This window comes from Pongo abelii, chromosome 17, assembly GCF_028885655.2.
Source record: "Pongo abelii isolate AG06213 chromosome 17, NHGRI_mPonAbe1-v2.0_pri, whole genome shotgun sequence".
Classification (NCBI taxonomy): Eukaryota; Metazoa; Chordata; class Mammalia; order Primates; family Hominidae; genus Pongo; species Pongo abelii.
Genome location: NC_072002.2, coordinates 48,235,809 through 48,256,512, shown reverse-complemented (window position 1 = coordinate 48,256,512; position 20,704 = coordinate 48,235,809). Strand labels below are relative to the sequence as shown.

The window sequence follows — 20,704 nt, the reverse complement described above, 5'->3', positions numbered from 1 at the left end:
CTCACTGCTAGCTAACAGCAGCCTCAAATCTCTCTTTCTTCTGTGTGCAAATTGTACTTTGTGGTACATCTTTTGTAGTTTTATTTTATCCTGTCTTATATTGCTGTTATCCATATATGGGCCTTAGCTCTTCAAGAAGAAATTATGTTCCTTGAGTACTATGCTTCTTAACTTGTTCATCTCTGTATCACCCACAATGTCCTATATAATACAAGTAGCTGCTCATGAAAGTTGCTTAATTCATGTTGAATTCAACTGAATTAAAATTGCTGAATGAAAGATTGAGTGACTGGATGGATATTTACTAACGTGCTTCTTTGTGGTAGAAATTAGTTGAGAGATAAGATAATTTTTATTGTGTGATAGGAGTTTCATAGTATCTTGCAATTGGTATTTCAATTTTAAAAGCTACTACTAACTGAAAATGTAGCCTAATATATTTTAAATGTTTAGCGAGTTTTTTTTCACAAAAGAAAACAGTTATATAACATTTAATTTTAACTCTTTTAAACTATTAAAATGTTAAAAAAAATTAAACTTGATCTTAACCAAAATGCCAAGAATTGATACATTAAAAAAATTTAAATCTATTTAGCAATTAGTGGGAATAGGTGTGATACTAATTATATGAATGGAATTGGTATACACTTTTAGTTTCACAAATAAATAATTAAGAAAACTACATCATAATGTACAATAATTGTAAGTTTATATAACACTCAACTTTCAGAATATATACAGTGTACATAGTATATACAAAATATATTATTTATATTTAACATAAAGGATCATGTAGTTAAAATGAAAGCATGTTATTTCAGTTGATAATTTAATTGATCCTGTGTCTTGATCAGAGGCGTTGTCAGCTGATATTAACTAAACTGTGTTTCTACGTCTTCAACTAGAAGACTTATTAATTCCCCATGTATTCGTAAAAGATCATTATTAATGACCAATAATATTCTAAAAATAAGGCCAAGACATAGATCATTAATTCATAAATGAAATATTTCTAATCAAAGCCTAGACGAAGTTTAACTAGCTTATATTCCACTTCTGTTAAAACACATTTTCAAACTCCTTTTAGTCAAGAGAATTTTCTTAAACAACTAGAAAGTTCAAGAATTCACACATAGTGGATCCATGGGCTCCAATTTCAGGGGTTTGCTGCTCTCCTTTTTCTTAATTATGCTTCTCTTGTGTATTGATTTACATCTTAGACAACTTCTTGCTACCTGTTTGGAAACGTTGCCACCAGCATTTCCAGGCCTCCATTCTTAAAACTCACAACCCAAGAGCAATCCTCCAACTCCAGGTCTCAGTTCCCAGGAAAGAACTTTGCTTGGCCCTATTTGGATTATATGTCCACCTTCCTGGATCAGTCAATGGAAACAAAGTATTGAGTTCCTATGATTGCCCAGGATGAACTCAGGTGGCCAGGGTTAATTGAGGAAGGAACTTTCTTTATTACTTCCATCAAAACCATGTGGAATGAAATAAGGACGGTCTACTATTTTAGTTTGCATTCACCAGTTTATCTGAAATCTTGGATTATCTATGGTTTGGAATTCAGAACTTTTCAATTTTGGGGCATGATAGAGTGCGTACTAGGTTTGTTGCATAACACCCATAGTGGGGCCTAGAAAAAATCACAAATAAAAATATATCAGTATTTCTGCAGCAAAACATATGCATATTCACATAAATTAGGAAAAAGTAAAACCTTAGGTATTCATTTATCAGTTTTTTTCTGCCAGCTGAGTTTATCCCAAGTTTTTGAAAAATCTTTTAAGTTTATACAATATTAGAGCTTCAAAATTGCTCACAAAAGGTTGTGAGTCTACTAAACACACTCTTAATAATGCACTTCCATGTATATTATAAAGTTATAACCTATGTGCTAGGCATTGTACCAACCTGTCAAGTAAACTCTATGATGGCAGAGACCATACTGATATCTTCAAATCTCTAAACTTGGCACAGTTCCTATCATATAAAAAAGTACTTATAAAATATGCTAGTGACTTTATGCACATTTCTCATAGACTTCTAAAAACTACTCCATAACGGGGAGATTATTTTCCTTATTTATAATTTTCTGACTGAACCTCAGTCTTGTCATTCTTAAGAATAAAAATAATAATACCTAGCAGGATGACTGAGACTCAGATTAAATTGCAAAAATGGTCACATAGCAAGTAGCTGGTTATAGAATAATATTCAGTTCAGTATGACTTAGTTGCAGACTATCTCTATTCCACTGATGCATAAGAATGAAACCACCTGCTTAATAGAAGGAATCTCTTAGAACATGAAACTTTATATATGTATATAACCTGGACAATTATGCCTTTAGGTATAGATATGCCACTTGGGGGAGATAGTGTGTGCATACCATCTGAATTACAGAATTCTTAATAATGTGTTTTATAAAGTAACAAGATTAGGAGGAATAATCTTAATTCATCACACTATCTAAACTCTGACTACTGAATTATTTAATTATCTTCAAAGCGCTGATTCTACTTACAACCTTGGGTGGATGTCACAGTTGCTCCCAATCTGGCCTTAACTAATAATACTTGATTAAGCTTCACATTAACTGTGGAGACTGGAGAGCATCACTACATTAACCCATGACCGTAACCTAACATTCTTAAATTTCTTTGTACTTTTTTGTAATTGCAAAAATCCTGTGGCATCCTAAATGTACAGCTGAAGTTCAGAGGACTCTAAAGCTATTTCATGTATAGTTTTAAGACCCACAAAAATGGAATAGTTTGTTGGTGTGATGGTACATTTTATCAACATATATAAGAAAATACACATTACATCATGCCAACAGCAATTACATCTTAAGTCCCCAATTAAAATGTGACTTTTTAAACTCCAAAAGCTCCATGTGATGGTTTAGCCATCTGTTTAATGACACAACTGCCACTGATTTGAGCAGTGATAATTATTACAATAAGAACATTGCTGGAGAAAGATCAACTCAGATCCCAGTTAGAGTGTCAGTTAATTATGAAGAGATAATTAATGAGGGTAGGTACCATTATCTTATATACAGAGAAATAAATATGTAATAAATATTCCCAATCCAGGTATAGATCATGTGAAGTGTAGAATTAAATCCATTGTAAACTAATATTTTAAATATTCTAAGATATAGATAGATAGAGAGATAGATATCAAATAGTATATGTATTTACTGAGCTATCTTCAGCCAGAGGAGGTGTTATTTTCATAAGGTATCTATTGAATTCATTGCATTTGGTTTTTGCATCAAAATATTCCTATCTCCAATTATTACATGGAAGCTTTGTGTTTTATGGCCACTCTTACAAATGTAAGAGGGAATTTTCAGCCTCATTCCTGGTGAAATCTATGACCATATCCCCTAACACACTCTACTAATTATGTTTTAGAAGGACCATACTGTGGTGACATTAGAATAAGCCCTCAACTGTCAAATGTAATGATGGAAAGGAGAGTTCAGAAGGAGATGATTCTCAGAGCACATACTAAACAGTATTTTTAAATTTCTCTGTAATATTACTTTTATAATGAGAAAAATTGATTAATTTCCTTCTCACTATCTTGATGTTAGTACTTTTGAGTTGTTAAGTGGATAGAAGCCAAATTATAGAGAAATTATTTTAAACTTTCGTCTTTACTATCTTATAACCAAATGCTGCACACTTGAGCCCTGTGTGTATTGGGGAGTATTGGCATTTATTATTGGCTCATTAATATTAGAAGAAAAGAGATTTTTAGCATGATTACCTCACAGGAGGGAAAGAACTTTTCTGCCTGGCTCCTGTATTCTCATTTTGGCCATGAAATTAAGCTTTATTATGGTTTGTGTATAGTAATTCATTCACACTTCTGGCTGTATAAACTTTAAAATCTTATGAATTCAGATTCCATCAGTTAAGAATTTGTGGCATAAGTTAGCCAAGGTGCATTTTTTTCTTTGTGCTTTTAATGAAGATTGTAAATTTCATAATTTATAGAATTTATAGGAAAATGTATTAAAGGACTTCAACCATTTAAGTGAAGGATGCTAGGGAGATCCTGATATATTCTTTGCTAAATGCAATGTGTGGTTAGCTGTGATTGAATTTCCTCACAGGAATGTGTAGTATTTAAGAATTCTAGATTTATTTAAACTCACTGGGGACTTTGTTATAAAATATGAATAATAGTTTACTAGGGATTATAACTCCCAATTCATCATCAGACTTGAATTTGAATTCAGGTATTTCCACATACATCGCTGCATAATTGTGAGCAAGTTGCATAATCTCTCAGAACTTCAATGTAGGTTATCTAAAATATGAGTAATATAAGTACTTTTCTCAAAGATTGTTAAGGAGATTAAATTTGATAATAAATCTAAGCTTTTGGTATTAATACCTGAATGTCCTAAGCACTCAATAAGAGTTAGATATTATTAACATTTATCTAAAAGTTAAATTAGGATGGTACTGGATTTCTATTTGGAGGTACACATTATTGAGATATAGTACATTCTCTGCAAAAATACATTTCAAATATAATTTTTAGATTGTAATACAGATTTTATGATTTATTCTGCCTTTTTCTCCAATGAGCTTGAGTTAATGATGATTATAATACATTCATGTAAATGTCTACCTTTGTTCTGCTTATTTTTTTAGTTGAAAACAATGGTTTGTATATACATATTTTTTAAAGATTTTTTGCTTTATTAATGACAAAGTATGTAAAAGTACTAAATATACAACAGAATTTAGGAAAGTGAGAGTTGAAAATTGGGAGACACGAAACCTGAGTTCTGGATCTAGTTCAATTTGTCCTTTTGCAATTACTTAATCTACCTAGGTTTCAGTTCTTCAAAGTTGAGAGAAGAAACTTGTACTGATGACTTCTATGGCCATTGAGAGTTGTCAGCTTATGATCCTACAATAAACTCAGTACAAATCTATTTTCAAAATTATACTGTTTATCTATGGGAAGTATTGAATCATGCATCTTTGATTCTACTTACTTTTTTCCACTCAATAGGATAGTGTGCATGGTTGCTTTATCTTGAAGTTGATTTTTAAATATTAGGTTATCACATGACCTTAAAATATATCTAGTTCTAATTAGCCAGGACATTACTCTAGTTCATGAGAAGACTGATTTCACACATCTAGGGAAGATCCAACTCTCCCTTTCATCTTTTCTGAAAAGGAAATTACATAAATTATTATGCATAACAACTTTTACTGCTTTAGTAGAAGTTGAGTAGTAAAAGTTGTTTTTAAAAATTAATAAGAATTTGAAAGAAAATGCTACTAAATAATTTTAATTGAAGGGGTATTTTACTTATGTTCTCCATGTTAAACGAACTTTTATGTATTTAAGTTACTTGTGTGCCTATTGATACAATGTAATCATTTAGTAAAATTCTATAGCTTTATATATTCCTAATTTTTAATGGTGATAGCTGAAAAAAAGAGAGAAAAATGGAGATAATGAAGAACTGAAATATGTCTCTCTGAATCCCATGTGGCTCTCAATAATTGGATTAAGAAAAGGATGGTTTCTGATATTTTATTTACATTCTCTTAATTTCATCCCGGGAAACAAAAGATCTAATAATGTAGTTTATAAAGATATGAACTCTCTCTCCTATTTGAATAATGCTAACTACAATCAAATGATTTGTTTTATTTTTTGATAATGTAATGTTCTTATTCCCATTTTTCCTATAATACCTTTGCCTCAAAAATTAGCTCAATCAAGAAAGATATCAATGAGTATCTAATTCCCATGTAGTTGGACTACATTTTTGAGCCAGGCAGTGACCATCGGTTAATGAGACTGATTTTATAGCTTAATTTATTTGGCTTTGGACTACAATATTTTATTTATACTTAGTGAAGTAGAGAATGAAATGAAGAAGCAATATGAGTTTTGAAATTATGCTTACATCTTTATGGCAATTTCTTTTAGGTTTTCCTCATTTGACCCTCTTTTCTATTACAAATGCACAATCCTGGCTTTCTAATTTCCTTCTCAAAATGCTTATATTGCATTTCTTTCCTGCCACCAATGGACCTCTTTTCTTCTTTTTTGCAAAAATGACATTCCAAATATCCAACTGCTTTATTGTCAAAGTTGTGTATCCATCATTTGAGATGTCCCATGGGGTTAGCAGAGGAGTATGTACCCTATACCTTTCCTACCTTTTGCCTCAGAGGCTACTTTGGAGGGGGAGTAGTGAGGAAGTCTGCTAAGGCAGCTGCAGAAATTGCTTCCTAGTTCACCCAAGGTCAGAGCCTGGTCTCTGTCTACACTGTACAAATTTAACTATGGAGTGTCTGTTAAAACGGTGTGGTCTGAATTTAGCTGTTCTAGAATATTATTTGAGATGTAAGCCCTGTATTCAATTTGCTGAGACATACTCTACATGCCAGAGTTGGTAAAATGAGTCATGTATAAAAAAGGCGTGTTTCAATTCCTTTAGAAAAAAATTCAAAAGGTCTCAATTAGTTCAGGCTTCTAATAAATATCATTCACACATATTTTCATTTGAGGCTTTGAAAACCCTAAGGCGGCATATACTATATATGCTATATTCCCAAAAGATACATTTATTTCATAATTTCACATTATTTTACTACCTCATTTGGTTTAATTTTGTTATTTCTCATCTATCATTTGCTTATCTTAATTTTAAAAAACTGTTCTGTATTATTAAGTATTTCATCTTTCAGTTGGATGACTTTGCATGTAATTATGGAAAAAAGAATGAAAATCATAATTTTTGTTATGGTTATCACAAATAATATGGAGAGCTGCAAACAATTTACAGTTAATCGTGAGCTTAGTTGGAGAATTAATTATTTGTGGGCTACATAGAAGATGGATTTCAACACGTACCTATAAAATATCAGCTCATATTTTATAAGTAAAACAAAACAGGCATGTACACATAGGCAAACATATCTCACATCTAAAGCACTAAACCTTTAATATATAAAAATCATTGTAGGACTTTTTAGTTTTTAATTATTTATATTTAAAAGAATTTTAATCACATCAATTGGGTCACAATTTAGAGTGTAAATATTCACAATATTTCATATTAAGATTGTTTGACATGGTCTGAGTGTCTATTAGGTTTTTTAAAACTCTGTTTTAGCCCTGTCACTTGTTTTTGTTTTGTTTTTTTTTTGTGCATGTCATATGTTGTAGTAGAATTAAAGACCTTGTTTTATTTGCAAAATCCAGTCAGCAATTTTGCCACTGCCTGTTCAAACTCCAGCTTCATGGCCCAGGCTAGATACCTGTGACAATGGATCTATGGGAATGAATGATGGATCTGTGTAGCAATGATAGCTTTAACCTCTAACTAGCTTTCATTTTTCATCTTTACAATTTCCATTTCCTCTTTCTATTGAAACAAGTTCAGTTGAAATAAATGGATACTCCTGCACATGTTGATGATCCTGAGAGCTCTTCTGAGAATAGCATTGGCCTGTTAATGATACTGTTAATAATTTTTTTCATACTTTTCTCTTTTTTTTTTAGTCTCGACCTATTCCTTCCCACCTTACTTCAGCAGTTGCAGAGAGTATCTTGGCTTCAGCTTGTGAGAGTGAGAGTAGAAATGCCGCCAAGAGGATGCGTCTGGAGAGACAGCAGGTACTGAGGCATCTTGAAGTCTGGTGAACACCAGCTATAGCAAATGCAATTCACTTAATGTGATTTATGTTGAAGAGTAAAAGCTCTTGAATGGATTTAAAGTACACAGAGATATAGTTTTTGTGTCCTTATGATATGAATTTAAACTTGAAAATGTGTGTTCATATGATCAATGAAGGTCAAAGAACAAAATGTTTCTGTGGCAAAAATGAACAATAGCAAAACTAACAAGTTATGATTCTGTTTAGTATCCAATTTAAAGGTCAATTACTTATTAAGAGGTTCTAGCTGATCATTTCCAACACCTTTGTAAATTTACCTCATGACTTATGAGAGTGACCTGATCATGTTCATTTCGAATGAAATGAACCAACCTCTCCTTAATTTCCTCTGGTCTACTACCGCATGCCAATACATGATGCTGAGGGTGGTGACAGTACAACACAACTTTGAAAGACTAGAAAGTCACAAAATGAGGATGTACATAATGGAAATTCATGTCTTAGACTTAATCTGTCATTAATTAATCATTTATTGTGTGCCAATTGCATGTCATGTTTCAATATCTTTTTTCTAAGGCATATGTGTATTGGAGATGTTTGTATTTTTTGTACTTTACTCACTGGTGTTTCCCTCAGTCTTTCCCTTGGGTTATCTGAATATTTCTGTTTCTCCTTCTCATCCCAGAAATGTCTTTCTCTTTTTTCTATGTACCCCCTTTCTCAAGTATCCATAGTAAAAATCTAAATTATCACATGATATACTAAATATTCTGCATAAAACTTTGCCACATTTTCACTTGTAAATTATTTTTACAACAAATGAATTATATGCTTTATATTGCTAATAGAGGATGAGGTGAGTCAAGACTAAAGTAAGTTAGTTCAATTTTGATTCTACAGTGAGCCAGTGGACACAAGGAAAAAAGCAAAAACGGTTTTTCATTTCAGGCTTAGAATAATTTAACATGTTTCAGAATTACATCAGCATTGATTTGATGTGTTTATTATTAAAATGTCATGTGCTAATAATTCTAAATGCCACAAAAGATGAAGCCTTCAGTTAAATGAAAAATACAGTATTAGTCTCAGATAAAAACCATGTGAAAATGTCAATTTAGAATGTGCTAATCGAGTCACCAGTGTTGATTCACATATATGTGCCCTCTGTTAAGAGTTTTATCATTGTTATATCTATAAAATGTATCTTATACAATCAGTTGTAACACTATGTATAATACCATCTGGCATAGTGATTAGGGGAGCACATTCTGGAACTAAATAGACCTGGTTTTGAATCTCATCTCTACCTTTTCTAATTGTGCAAACTTCACCAAACTATTCCAGTTCTGTGTGCTTTGGTTACTCCATATGAAAGACAGAAATAGTAACAGTACTCATCCTGTGGAGTCGTTATGAGAACTTTAAATGAGAGATTCATGTTATGTACTTAGCATTTTGCCTGGTGCATAGTAAGCATCAATAAATTCAGTCCAGAAAAGACTGATGCTAGCTGTTTTGTCATTGTATTGATATCAGTTAACTAGAAACAAGCATTAATAACACTACCTCAGATATTGAAGTTTCAAAGTCAAAGTCCGTTTGAGAACAGATGCTAGTTCTAGAAATTGAGATTGTAGAATTCTGGGATTGAAAGGGCTCTCCTGGTTGTTGTCTAGCTATATATCCCACCTAATGTACGTTCTAGAATATCCCTATATAGTTTTAATCATGTGGAGTTGTTATAAAAATTAAATGACTTATTCATATTATATACTACCTATAATATCACTCTACAATATTCCCCAAAGCTGGTCATCAACTGATATTTGATCCAGTCACTTAAATACTGTTGGCCTAATCTGTAAAATGGGACATACAGATATCAGATTCATAGAGCTATTGTGAGGATTGTATAAGTCAATTCATATAAAAGCATTATGTATTTCATAAGTTTATATGTTGTTAAAGATATATTTGTTATTTGCTTTAGTATCTCAAATCTCACGCTGGTGCTAAAGATCTGCTATTTACTAACGCACTTTCCTACTGTCAGAGATTTATCATTGTTTTTGAAGGTCTTTACACTGAGCTCAAATTTACTTCATAGACTTTCTACCCACTGAAGAAAAACTTCTAAAAATAATTAAAAATGGGACTTCTTACTCCTGCCCCAGGAGTAGGGACTAGAATGAATGAGGACCAGTGGTCCTTGGCCCTACTCTCCATACTCTCTTCTTTTTATATGTCCTCATGTATTTATTGCAAGGCTCTGTTGCTAGGAATGGAGGATACCCAATAATATCTCCACATAAAAAAATACTGTTTTCTTCCCCCCCCCTTTTTTTTTGTACTTTAAGCTCCGTGATACATGTGCAGAACGTGCAGGTTACACAGGTATACATGTGCCATGGTGGTGTGCTGCGCCCATCAACCCATCATCTACATTAGGTATTTCTCCTAATGCTATCCCTCCCCTAGCCCCCTACTCCCTGACAGGCCCTGGTGTGTGATGTTCCCTCCTTGTGTCCATGTGTTATCATTGTTCAACTCCCACTTATGAGTGAGAACATGCGTGTTTGGTTTTCTGTTCTTGCGTTAGTTGACTGAGAATGATGGTTTCCAGTTTCATTCATGTCCCTGCAAAGGACATGAACTCATCCTTTTATATGGCTGCATAGTATTCCATGGTGTATATGTGCCACATTTTCTTTATCCAGTCTATAATTGATGGGCATTTGTTGGCTCCAAGTCTTTGCTATTGTGAATAGTGCTGCAATAAACATACATGTGCATGTGTCTTTATAGGAGAATGATTTATAATACTTTGGGTATATACCCAATAATGGGATTGCTGGGTCAAATGGTATTTCTGGTTCTAGATCCTTGAGGAATCGCCACACTGTCTTCCACAATGGTCGAACTAATTTACACTTCCACCAACAGTGTGAAAGCATTCCTATTCCTCCACATCCTCTCCAGCATCTGTTGTTTCCTGACTTCTTAATGATCACCATTCTAACTGGCGTGAGATGATATCTCATTGTGGTTTTGATTTGCATTTATCTAATGATCAGTGATGATGAGCTTTTTTTCATATGTTTGTTGGCTGCATAAATGTCTTCTTTTGAGCAGTGTCTGTTCATATCCTTCTGAATGGGCAAAAACTGGAAGCATTCCTTTTGAAAACCAGCACAAGACAAGGATGCCCTCTCTTACCAATCCTATTCAACACAGTATTGGAAGTTCTGGCAAGGGCAATCAGGCAAGAGAAAGAAAGGTATTTAAATAGGAAGAGAGGAAGTCAAATTGTCTCTTTGCAGATGACATGATTGTATATTTCGAAAATCCCATTGTCTCAGCCCAAAATCTCCTTAAGCTGATAAGCAACTTCAGCAAAGTCTCAGGATATAAAATCAATCTGCAAAAAATCACAAGCATTCCTATACACCAATAACAGACAAACATATCCAAATCATGAGTGAACTCCCATTCACAATTGCTATAAAGACAATAAAATACCTAGGAATACAACTTACAAGGGATGTGAAGGACCTCTTCAAGGAGAACTACAAACCACTGCTCAAGGAAATAAGAGAGGACACAAAAAAATGGAAAAACATTCCTTGCTCATGGATCGGAAGAATCAATATCATGAAAATGGCCATACTGCCCAAAGTAATTTATAGATTCATTGTTATCCCCATCAAGCTACCACTGACTTTCTTCACAGAATTAGAGAAAGCTATGTTAAATTTCATATGGAAGCAAAAAAGAGCCCGTATAGGTAAGACAATCCCAAGCAAAAAGGACAAAGCTAGAGGCATCAACTACCTGACTTCAAACTATACTACAAGGCTACAGTAACCAAAACAGCATGGTACTGGTACCAAAACAGATGTATAGACCATTGGAACAGAGCAGAGGCCTCAGAAATAACACCACACATCTACAACCATCTCATCTTTGATAAACATGACAAAAACAAGCAATGAGGAAAGGATTCCCTATTTAATAAACGATGTTGGGAAAACTGGCTAGCCATACGCAGAAAGCTGAAACTGGACCTTTCCTTACACCTTATACAAAAATTAGCTCAAGATGGATTAGAGACTTAAACGTAAGACCTAAAACCATAAAAACCATAGAAGAAAATCTAGGAAATACCATTCAGGACATAGGCATGGGCAAAGACTTCATAACTAAAACACCAAAAGCAATGGCAACAAAAGCCAAAATAGACAAATGGCATCTAATTAAACTAAAGAGCTTCTGCACAGCCAAAGAAACTATCGTCAGAGTGAACAGGCAACCTACAGAATGAGAGAACATTTTTGCAATCTATCCATCTGACAAAGGGCTAATATCCAGAATCTACAAGGAACTTAAACAAATTTATGAGAAAAAACAACCGCATCAAAAAGTGGGCAAAGGATATGAACAGACACTTCTCAAAAGGAGACATTTATGCGGCCAAGAAACATGAAAAAAAGCTCATTGTCACTGCTCATTAGAGAAATGCAAATCAAAACCACAATGAGATACCATCTCACACCTGTTAGAATGGCGATCATTAAAAAGTCAGGAAACAACAGATGCTGGAGAGGATGTGGAGAAATAGCAATGCTTTTACACGGTTGGTGGGAAAAATATTATTTTCAAACCCAGAAGGGTTCAAAGAGCTTTGGAATTGTGGGGAATAATGAAGAAAAAAATTTTTTTAATTAAACTCTTAAGATTTACTAAAAACTTGTTGGGCAATTTCTAGATATAGTTTCATTTACCATTCTCAACAACCCCATGAGAAAGGATATTATTATTCTCATTTACATGTAAGAAAACTGCAGCCCAGAGAAGTGGAATGATTTGTGCAAGGTCACCAGCTGCACGAGAAAGCCAGAATATGAGTTTATATTAGATAAAACTGATGCCTGACATCTTTTCACAATCCTATAATGTATTTTCATGTATTATGTTCATGGAGAGAAACCCATAGCCTAGAACAAACATTTAGGACTTGTATCATTTGTGCCTCTGCTTACAAGGTTTCGGCAGTGCAATTTTCTTCTGGAAAATCATTTACTTTATTTACAAAGATTTTGTACTTTACTATAACTAGCAATCTAGAGTTTGCCTGGACATCAGCCTAAAAAAGGCTACAAACTTCCCAAGGTGCTTCACTTCATCTGGAGAGCTGTTTATGCACTGTAAACTAGTTTAGTGTTTATAATTAGTATCTTAAAAGTATATAAACTACTTTTTTTTCTTACTATAAATTCTATAGATTTCCTTAGCTATGTCACACAGAAACTTCTACCAAGTGATTCTACTTCCTACCAAAGCATGTAATTGGCAGGGATCCCTCTATTAATTGAATCAAACCCCTCTTTGCCCATTTAGAGAGAGCCAGAGTTCTTTTGCATGTTAGCAAGGAGATCACTCTTCCTGTGTGCATTCTTAACCTGACTCAAAATTCTTAGAATTTTCCAGTGACTCAGAGATTCTTCATTGTGCCCCCAATTTTCTGTAGGCACACAAAAGTTCAAAACATGAACACTCAAAATTGGCTTTCTGTTAAGCCACTCATCTGACTGCTTGCTGCCAGTGGTTAGCCACACGTAGAGATGTAATTATGTAAGTCTTCCAGAGTTTATGAAGCTTGATGAATTAATTGGATTTTATAAAGCTCTTTGAGCTATGAACATGAAAGGTGGTATGGATGTGTTAAATACTTTATTCCATATGTCCATTTTGTACCAAAATCCAGAGGAAGCTTGTTATTATGCAGCCTCAGCCCTGAAGCAAGCCAGTGGCAAGGACAGGAGCCTACTGCTGCTTCATTAGGAATCAGATTTCACAGAAGTCCATTCCCAATGCAGTTTGGAATATATATAGCATTTTTCTTGATTTAACATAAAATCTGTATTTTTTATGTTATCTAGGAAATTCTTCTTCACTTTAACAATTCAAAAGGGGCAGCCAGATTTCACATTTAGAGTTCTAAGACATAGCTCAAAATTTGTGTGTTCTTTTCTCTATATCTTTATTATTTAATAATTATTTCTTTTTCCTTAAACCAAAAAGATCTTATAGTTATTGGTTACATTTCATTTGAAGACAAAGAGGCAAAAAGTAAGAGGGATTAGAACCAGTTACTTGTTGGTGATTTATCTCCTATCAGTGTATGATTTTTGCTGGTTTTGAGGGATGGCATACATTTTATTAACAGGCTTGATGCTGATTAAGGTAGAAAGTTTCTGGAGAATGTGAGGGTTTCCTTGTTATGTTTTCTGCTCTTAGTGCTTTCAGTTAAATTAGTTTGTAGTTCTGTAGATGAGATCATATAAAATCACCAGTTAAGGGCTTCCCCAGCAGGAGCCCAGCAGTTACTGCCCTAGAAGGACAAGGCAGGAATGCTGGGTGACATATTTTGCAGTAGCTAAGACACACCGGAAACCAATGGTTGACTGTGATATGACACCTTTGACTCTATTGAAAAGAACACAGTGGAGGGAAGGGGAAATGGCATGTTACTTACCTGTGGTGTAATAAAAGGTCAGGAAGAAGAAAAATAAAGTACTGAAAAGTTATACATCACTAAGTTACCAAAAAAAAAAAAAAAAAAAAAAAAACCTCACTGCTAATTAACCAGCATGAACCCAATGGCCCAGGACCTAAAAATATTTAGTAACTCTACAATTCCTTGCAACTGTTTTTTCCCTTAGTAGTGGTGAATTCACTGTCATCTGTGTCTCTTCATGATTTTTCTTTGTTCTATTAGGGTACTAATAAGTTGGAATATTATTAAAGAAATGTAATTGCAGGTGCAAAGGTTGAAAATGTAGCCACATAAGCGTGGGGGCAATTTTAATACAGACTTTTCTAAAAAAAAAAAAACTATCTAATACACCATGATTAAGACATAGTTTATGAGAGGCAGTTTTCCTTTCACATTTAATTCTGCAGTTTTGTGTCCTTTTTATAACATTTATAAACATTAACAATACCTAACTGAAAGCAACACCGTTCAATAGGGTTTTATTCTTAAATTTAGACATTGTGATATTGACAAGATATGGCTTGAACCTTATTTCTATGGCCTGCCAGTCCACACCTATTCTCAATCATCCTCAGCTTTTTACTTTACTCCTGGCATTTTTCTCTCTTATATACATATGTTAGGGGGAAAACCCTGTGTCTTTGAGTTTCTCAATGTGCTTCAACATGACACTTTCATTCACAGAAGAAAATATACTATATAGGAAAAATGAAGCACAAGCATTCCTCATTTTATTGAACTTCACTTTGTTGGGCTTCAGAGATATTGCAGTTTTTACAAATTGAAGGTTTGTGACAATCTCGTGAGCAAGTCTGTCAGCACCATTTTTCCAACAGCATGTGGTCACTGTGTGTCTCTATGTCACATTTTGGTAACTCTCAACAATATTTCAAATTTTTCATCATGATTATATCTGCTATAGTGATCTGTGATCAGTAATCTTTGGTGTTGCTATAGTACTTATTTTGGGACACCGTGAACCATGCCAAATTAAGACAAAGAACTTAATAAATGTGTGTATTTTGACCACCCCACCCACCAGCCATCCCCCTGTCTCTCTCTTTCTTCAGCCTTTCTGATTCCCTGAAACACAGTAATATTGAAATTAGGCCAATTGATAATGCTATGATGGCTTCTAAGTATTCAAGTGAAAGGAAGAGTCTCATGTATCTGACTTTAAATCAAAAGCTAGAATGATTAAACTTAGTGAGGAACACATGTTGAAAAGCCGAGATGGGCCTAAAGCTCCGCCTCTTGCACCAAACAGCCAAGTTGTAAGTGTGAAAGATATTTAATATTCTTGGAGAATATTAAAATGCTACTCAGCTGAGTGTGATGGCTCACACATGTAATCCCAGCAGTTTGGGAAGCCGAGGTGGAAGGATTGCTTGAGCCCAGAAGTTCCAGACCAGCCCGGCAAACATAGTGAGACCCCCATCTCTACAAAAAAGTTTTTTAAAAGATTAGCAAGGCATGGCGCAGTGCACCTGCAGTTCTAGCTACTTGGGAGGCTGAGGTGAGAGGATTGCTTTAGCCGAGGAGGTTGAGGCTGCAGTGAGCCATGATTGTGCCACTGCCTCCAGGCAACAGAGTGAGACCCTGTATCAAAAAAAAAAAAAAAAAAAAAAAAAAAAGGGCTACTCCAGTGAACACAAGAATGATAAAAAAGCAAAATGGCCTTATTGCTGATATGGAGAAAGTTTTCATGGTCTTATAGAAGATCAAACCAGCCACATTCCCTTACACCAAAGCCTAATCCAGAGCAAGATCCTAACTCTCTTCAATTCTGTGAAGAGTGAGAGAGGTGAGGAAGCTGCAGGAGAAAAGTCAGAAGCTATTATAGCAGAGATTAGTTCATGAGATTTAAGGAAAGTTTATGCCAGAACATAAACATGGAAGGGGAGGCAGCAAGTACTGAGGTAGAAAATGCAGCAAGTTGTCCAGAAGATCCAGCTAAGATAATTGAAGAAAGTGGGTACACTAAAACAATAAAGATTTACAATGTAGATGAAATCACTACATCATTGTAGTGAATCACTGGGAAAAGGTGCCACCTAGTATTTTATAGCTAGAGAGAAGAAATTAATGTCTGGCTTCACAGTTCAAAGGACAGGCTGCTCTATTGTTAGGGGCTAATGCAGCTGATGACTTTAAGTTAAAGTCAGTTTTCATTTACCATTCTGAAAATCCTAGGGCCCTTAAGAATCTCGTGAAAATCTACTCTGCCTGTGTTCCGTAAATGAAACAACAAGGCCTCGATGATGGCACGTCTGTATAGAGCATGGTTAACTGAATATTTTAAGCCCACTGTTGAGGCCTACTGCTCAGGAAATAAAAAAAAAAAAGATTCCTTTCAAAATATTGCTGCTCATTGACAATGCACTTAGTCACCCAAGAGCTCTGATGGAGATGTGCAAGGAGATTGATGTTTTTATGCCTGCTAACCAACATCCATTCTGCAACCTATGGATCAAGGAGTAATCATACTTTCAGGTCTTATATTTCAGAAATACATTTCCCAAGGCTATGGCTGCCATTGCTAGTGATTCCTCTGATGGATTAGGAAAAGGAAATTGAAAACCTTTTGAAAAGGATTCACCATTCTAGATGCCATTAAGAATATTCATGATTCATGGGAGGAGGTCAAAATAGCAAACCTAACAGGAGTTTGGAAGAAGTTGATTCCAACCCTCATGGGTGACTTTGAGAGGTTCAAGACTTTACTAGTGGAGGTAACTTTAGATGTGGTGGATAGCAAGAGAAGTAGAATTAAGTAAAGCCTGAAGATGTGACTGAATTGCTGCAATCTCACGATAAATCTTCAGTGGATGAAAAGTTGCTTTTTATAGCTGAGCGTAAAAGTGGTTTCTTGAGATAGAATCCACTCCTGGTCAAAATGCTGTGAATTCTGTTGAATAAAAACAAAGCTTTAAAAACATTATATAAACTAAGGTGATTAAACAGTGTCAGGAATTGACTCCCATTTTGAAAGAAGCTCTACTATGGGCAAAATACTATCAAACAGTATTGTATACTTTAGAGAAATATTTCATGATAAAGAGCATCTATCAATGTGGCAAGCCTCATTCTTGTCTTTATTTAAGAAATTGTCACAACCACACTAGCCTTCAACAACCACCACCTTAATCATTCAACAGCCATCAATATCGAGTCAAGAATCCCTATCAGCAAAAAGATTTTGACTCAAGAAGACTCAGATGATTGTTAACATTTTAAAGCAATAACGGTTTTATGTTGTTGTTGTTTAAGCTAAGCGCACTGGTTTTGTTTTAGACAAATGATATTGCACACTTAATAGACTACAATATAGGGTAAACATAAATTTTATATGTAGTGGAAAAACAAAAAGTTCATGTTACTTGCTTAAATGCAGTATTTGTTTTATTGCAGTGGTCTAGAACTGAACTTTCAGTATCTCTGAGGTATGTCTGGACCATCAGGGGTAGTTCTTGGACTATGTTCTATCTCCTATGTAACATGTATACTTTAAAACTATCTGGGATAGAACGTATTTTGCAAGTCATTTCATTCTAATGGGTCTTGACATCCTCTTTAATAATAATGTCAATAACAGCACAGCAGAAACATATATGAATGTGGGACTATGTGAAGTGTTTTGCAAGCCTTTCTTTTATAATTGTCATACTTTTTATAAAAGTATAGAAATTGGGGCTCAGGAAAGTTGAATAAATTTCTCCAGGTCACAGAATTGCTCAGGATGGGACCCCATTTTGATCCAATTCTCATGATTTTAAAATCATACTTTAAAAATATTTTCATTTTTAATACTCTTCTCAATCATGTAGGATTTTTTATAATTAGGAAATAATGAAATACATAAATAAGAAATTTTACTAGTAATTCCACCACCTCATTTTTAAAATATTAAGTGCTAATTTTACTTTTTTTCTATCATAATTTGCATATGAAAATGATGCCTTGCTATATTTTAGAAGAATTATGAGAAGTAGAATTACTGGGTCACACAGCAGCAAGGTTTTTAAAGGTTTTAATAAACAGGTAGTGTTTTCTTATTTTCTATTTTATTCCTATAAAAGATGGATTTTAGTTTATTTTATAGGTACATGCCTATTAAAAGCTTGTCTTAACTTTAAGGAATCTTTGACACAAAACCAGTAATTCCTAATCCTAAAAAACATGGCATTATTTTTTACAAGAATTACCTTGAAATGCCCTACCTTAAGACCTGAAGTGCAATTTATAATTAATATGTTATATATGGCTGCAATTAAAAAAATATATAAAATGTCCTGATATTAATTTAAATAATATATTAAAGAAAGTAATATGTAATAAACTAATATGTATTTCAATGTGGAAATGTGGGGATACTATGGCACTAAAAGAGATAATAAAATCATCAGGTACTGTTTGCACCTATACCACAAATCAACATGAATGCAAGAGCTAAAGTGTCCTCTGACATGTATATGTTGTGACACCTCACAGTGATCAGTGACATGAACTTTCCAGATGGTAAGAAAGTGCTGGTAAAGTTCTGAACAAAGCATAGTACAATATTTTCTTGATTTGCATGACAGTGGTATTCCTTAAATAATTCATTATATATTTAAAAGCAGTTTTAAATATATATATTTAAAAACATACAAACTTTGCGTTTATACCAAACTAAGGTTATGTTTTAGGCTCAGAAAATTCTAAAAAGGCTTTTAACTGATATCTGCAAAACTTTCATTTTTATTAATTTTCTTTTTAATTTTATTAAGAAACAGATTCTTGCTCTGTCACCCAGGCTGGAGTACAGTGGCGTGATCATAGCTCACTGTAGCTTCATACTCTTGGGCACAAGCAATCCTCCCAAATCAGCCGACAAAGTAACTGGGACTACAAACACACATCATCACACCTGGCTAATTAAAAAAAAAAAAATTTAGAGACAGGATCTTGCTGTGTTGCCCAGGTTGGTCTCAAACTCCTGGGCTCAAGTGATTCTCCAACTTCGGCCTCCCAAAGTACTAGGATGACAGGCATGAACCACTGTGCTCAGACACTACTTTAAAAAATTCCCATGGGAACAGATACAATTCTTGGTCACATGAGACTGCCTAGAACATGTTGGGGCTTCTGGTAAACTTGTTCCCATCACCCCACCTACTTAATGTCAGTAGCACCTGCTATAGAGTTCCCCAGTGTTCCCAAGAGGGTAGTATCACTGACTTTGAGAAGCACTGCTATGGACCGAATAGTCTAAGATTTGAAAAGAGGACTAAGAATCCTAAATTGTCAGATTAATTCTTTGATAGTGAATCCTTATGCCTCTGTTATTCCCATTTTTAAGAGACTGAACTTGAGGCTCAAAACCCTCACATTTTCAGTAGGCTTTGCATTTGTTATGTCAAATAAATTTTTCCTACATCCTTGCTTTCTTCCTTTCCTGTGTTTTTTTTTTAATTTGCCAGAGCCTAGAAGTAAAAATGATGTGGCGTAAGATAAAAATTACTTATTGTGGTACTTTTGGTTTAAGGGAATTATTAGCAAGGATAAGGCAATTAAGTATCAATGGCAATATCATCATGCCCCACTAAAAAACTGAGTCACATATGATTTCTAATTCCAGTTTTATTTTTGAAGGACAATTCCATTTTGTATTTTTCATTCAACTATTTTAAGTGTCTCCTGACATACATTTATATTCTTTTTAATTTCAAAAGCTATCATAAATTAAATTTCTGTTTGATATTCACAACAGAGAGACCACAAAATCCAATATTTTGCTACAAATGGAATGCACAAAAATGTCAGGCTAGAGAGTCTTAAAAATGTGTGCTTTTATCAGTTTTAATAACCTATAAATATACTTTTTGTTTACTCAGCATTGGAGAATGTGTACTTACTTGCTCTTTGGTTTCAGTGATGGATTTACACTCAACCATCTATCTACTCATATGGTCTCTAAAGTTCCTGGTACTGTGTAGTAAGGTGTAATCTTCCAAAACAATACGACTTTTTCTCTATGTAGGAAATAGCTAGCACAAGTGGATATCAAAATATAACCTTAAATTCATGATCGCAAAGTGGTGAACAAATTAGAAAATCAATACAGAGAAATTTGATTACAAAAATTATCACTTCTGAAATCTTACCATCTTACCTTTATTAGTCCAGAACAGATCCTGGGAATGGTTATAATAACATTTATAAACAATTAGCTGTTGAAATAATAGATGTTCCATTATAATTTTATAAACATAGAAATTTTATAAACATAAAAATGAAGGAAAGGCAAATATATATATTAAATGAAAATGTTTTACAGATAGATATCACTAGTAAATATCTACAATGGACTTTTACCATTGTAACTTAAAAACTTGAGTTCATTGTGCACATAATACCATATTTAGTAATAATTTTGCTGGAATTTTGTACTTGCTCTACATGAAAGAATATTAGACCTGAATTC

General features: G+C 33.9%; 1 protein-coding gene across 13 annotated transcripts in view; it reads left to right on the top strand.

Annotated features, from left to right (window-relative positions):
• The window catches only part of NOL4 (nucleolar protein 4), a 376,996-nt gene that overhangs the window by 281,572 nt on the left and 74,720 nt on the right, over positions 1–20,704 (top strand). For all 13 annotated transcript variants that reach the window (XM_054537789.2, XM_054537788.2, XM_024236126.3 and 10 more), the window contains one exon: positions 7,567–7,680. In XM_054537789.2, coding sequence (XP_054393764.1) covers positions 7,567–7,680 — 114 coding nt within the window. The remainder of the gene's footprint in view (positions 1–7,566; positions 7,681–20,704) is intronic.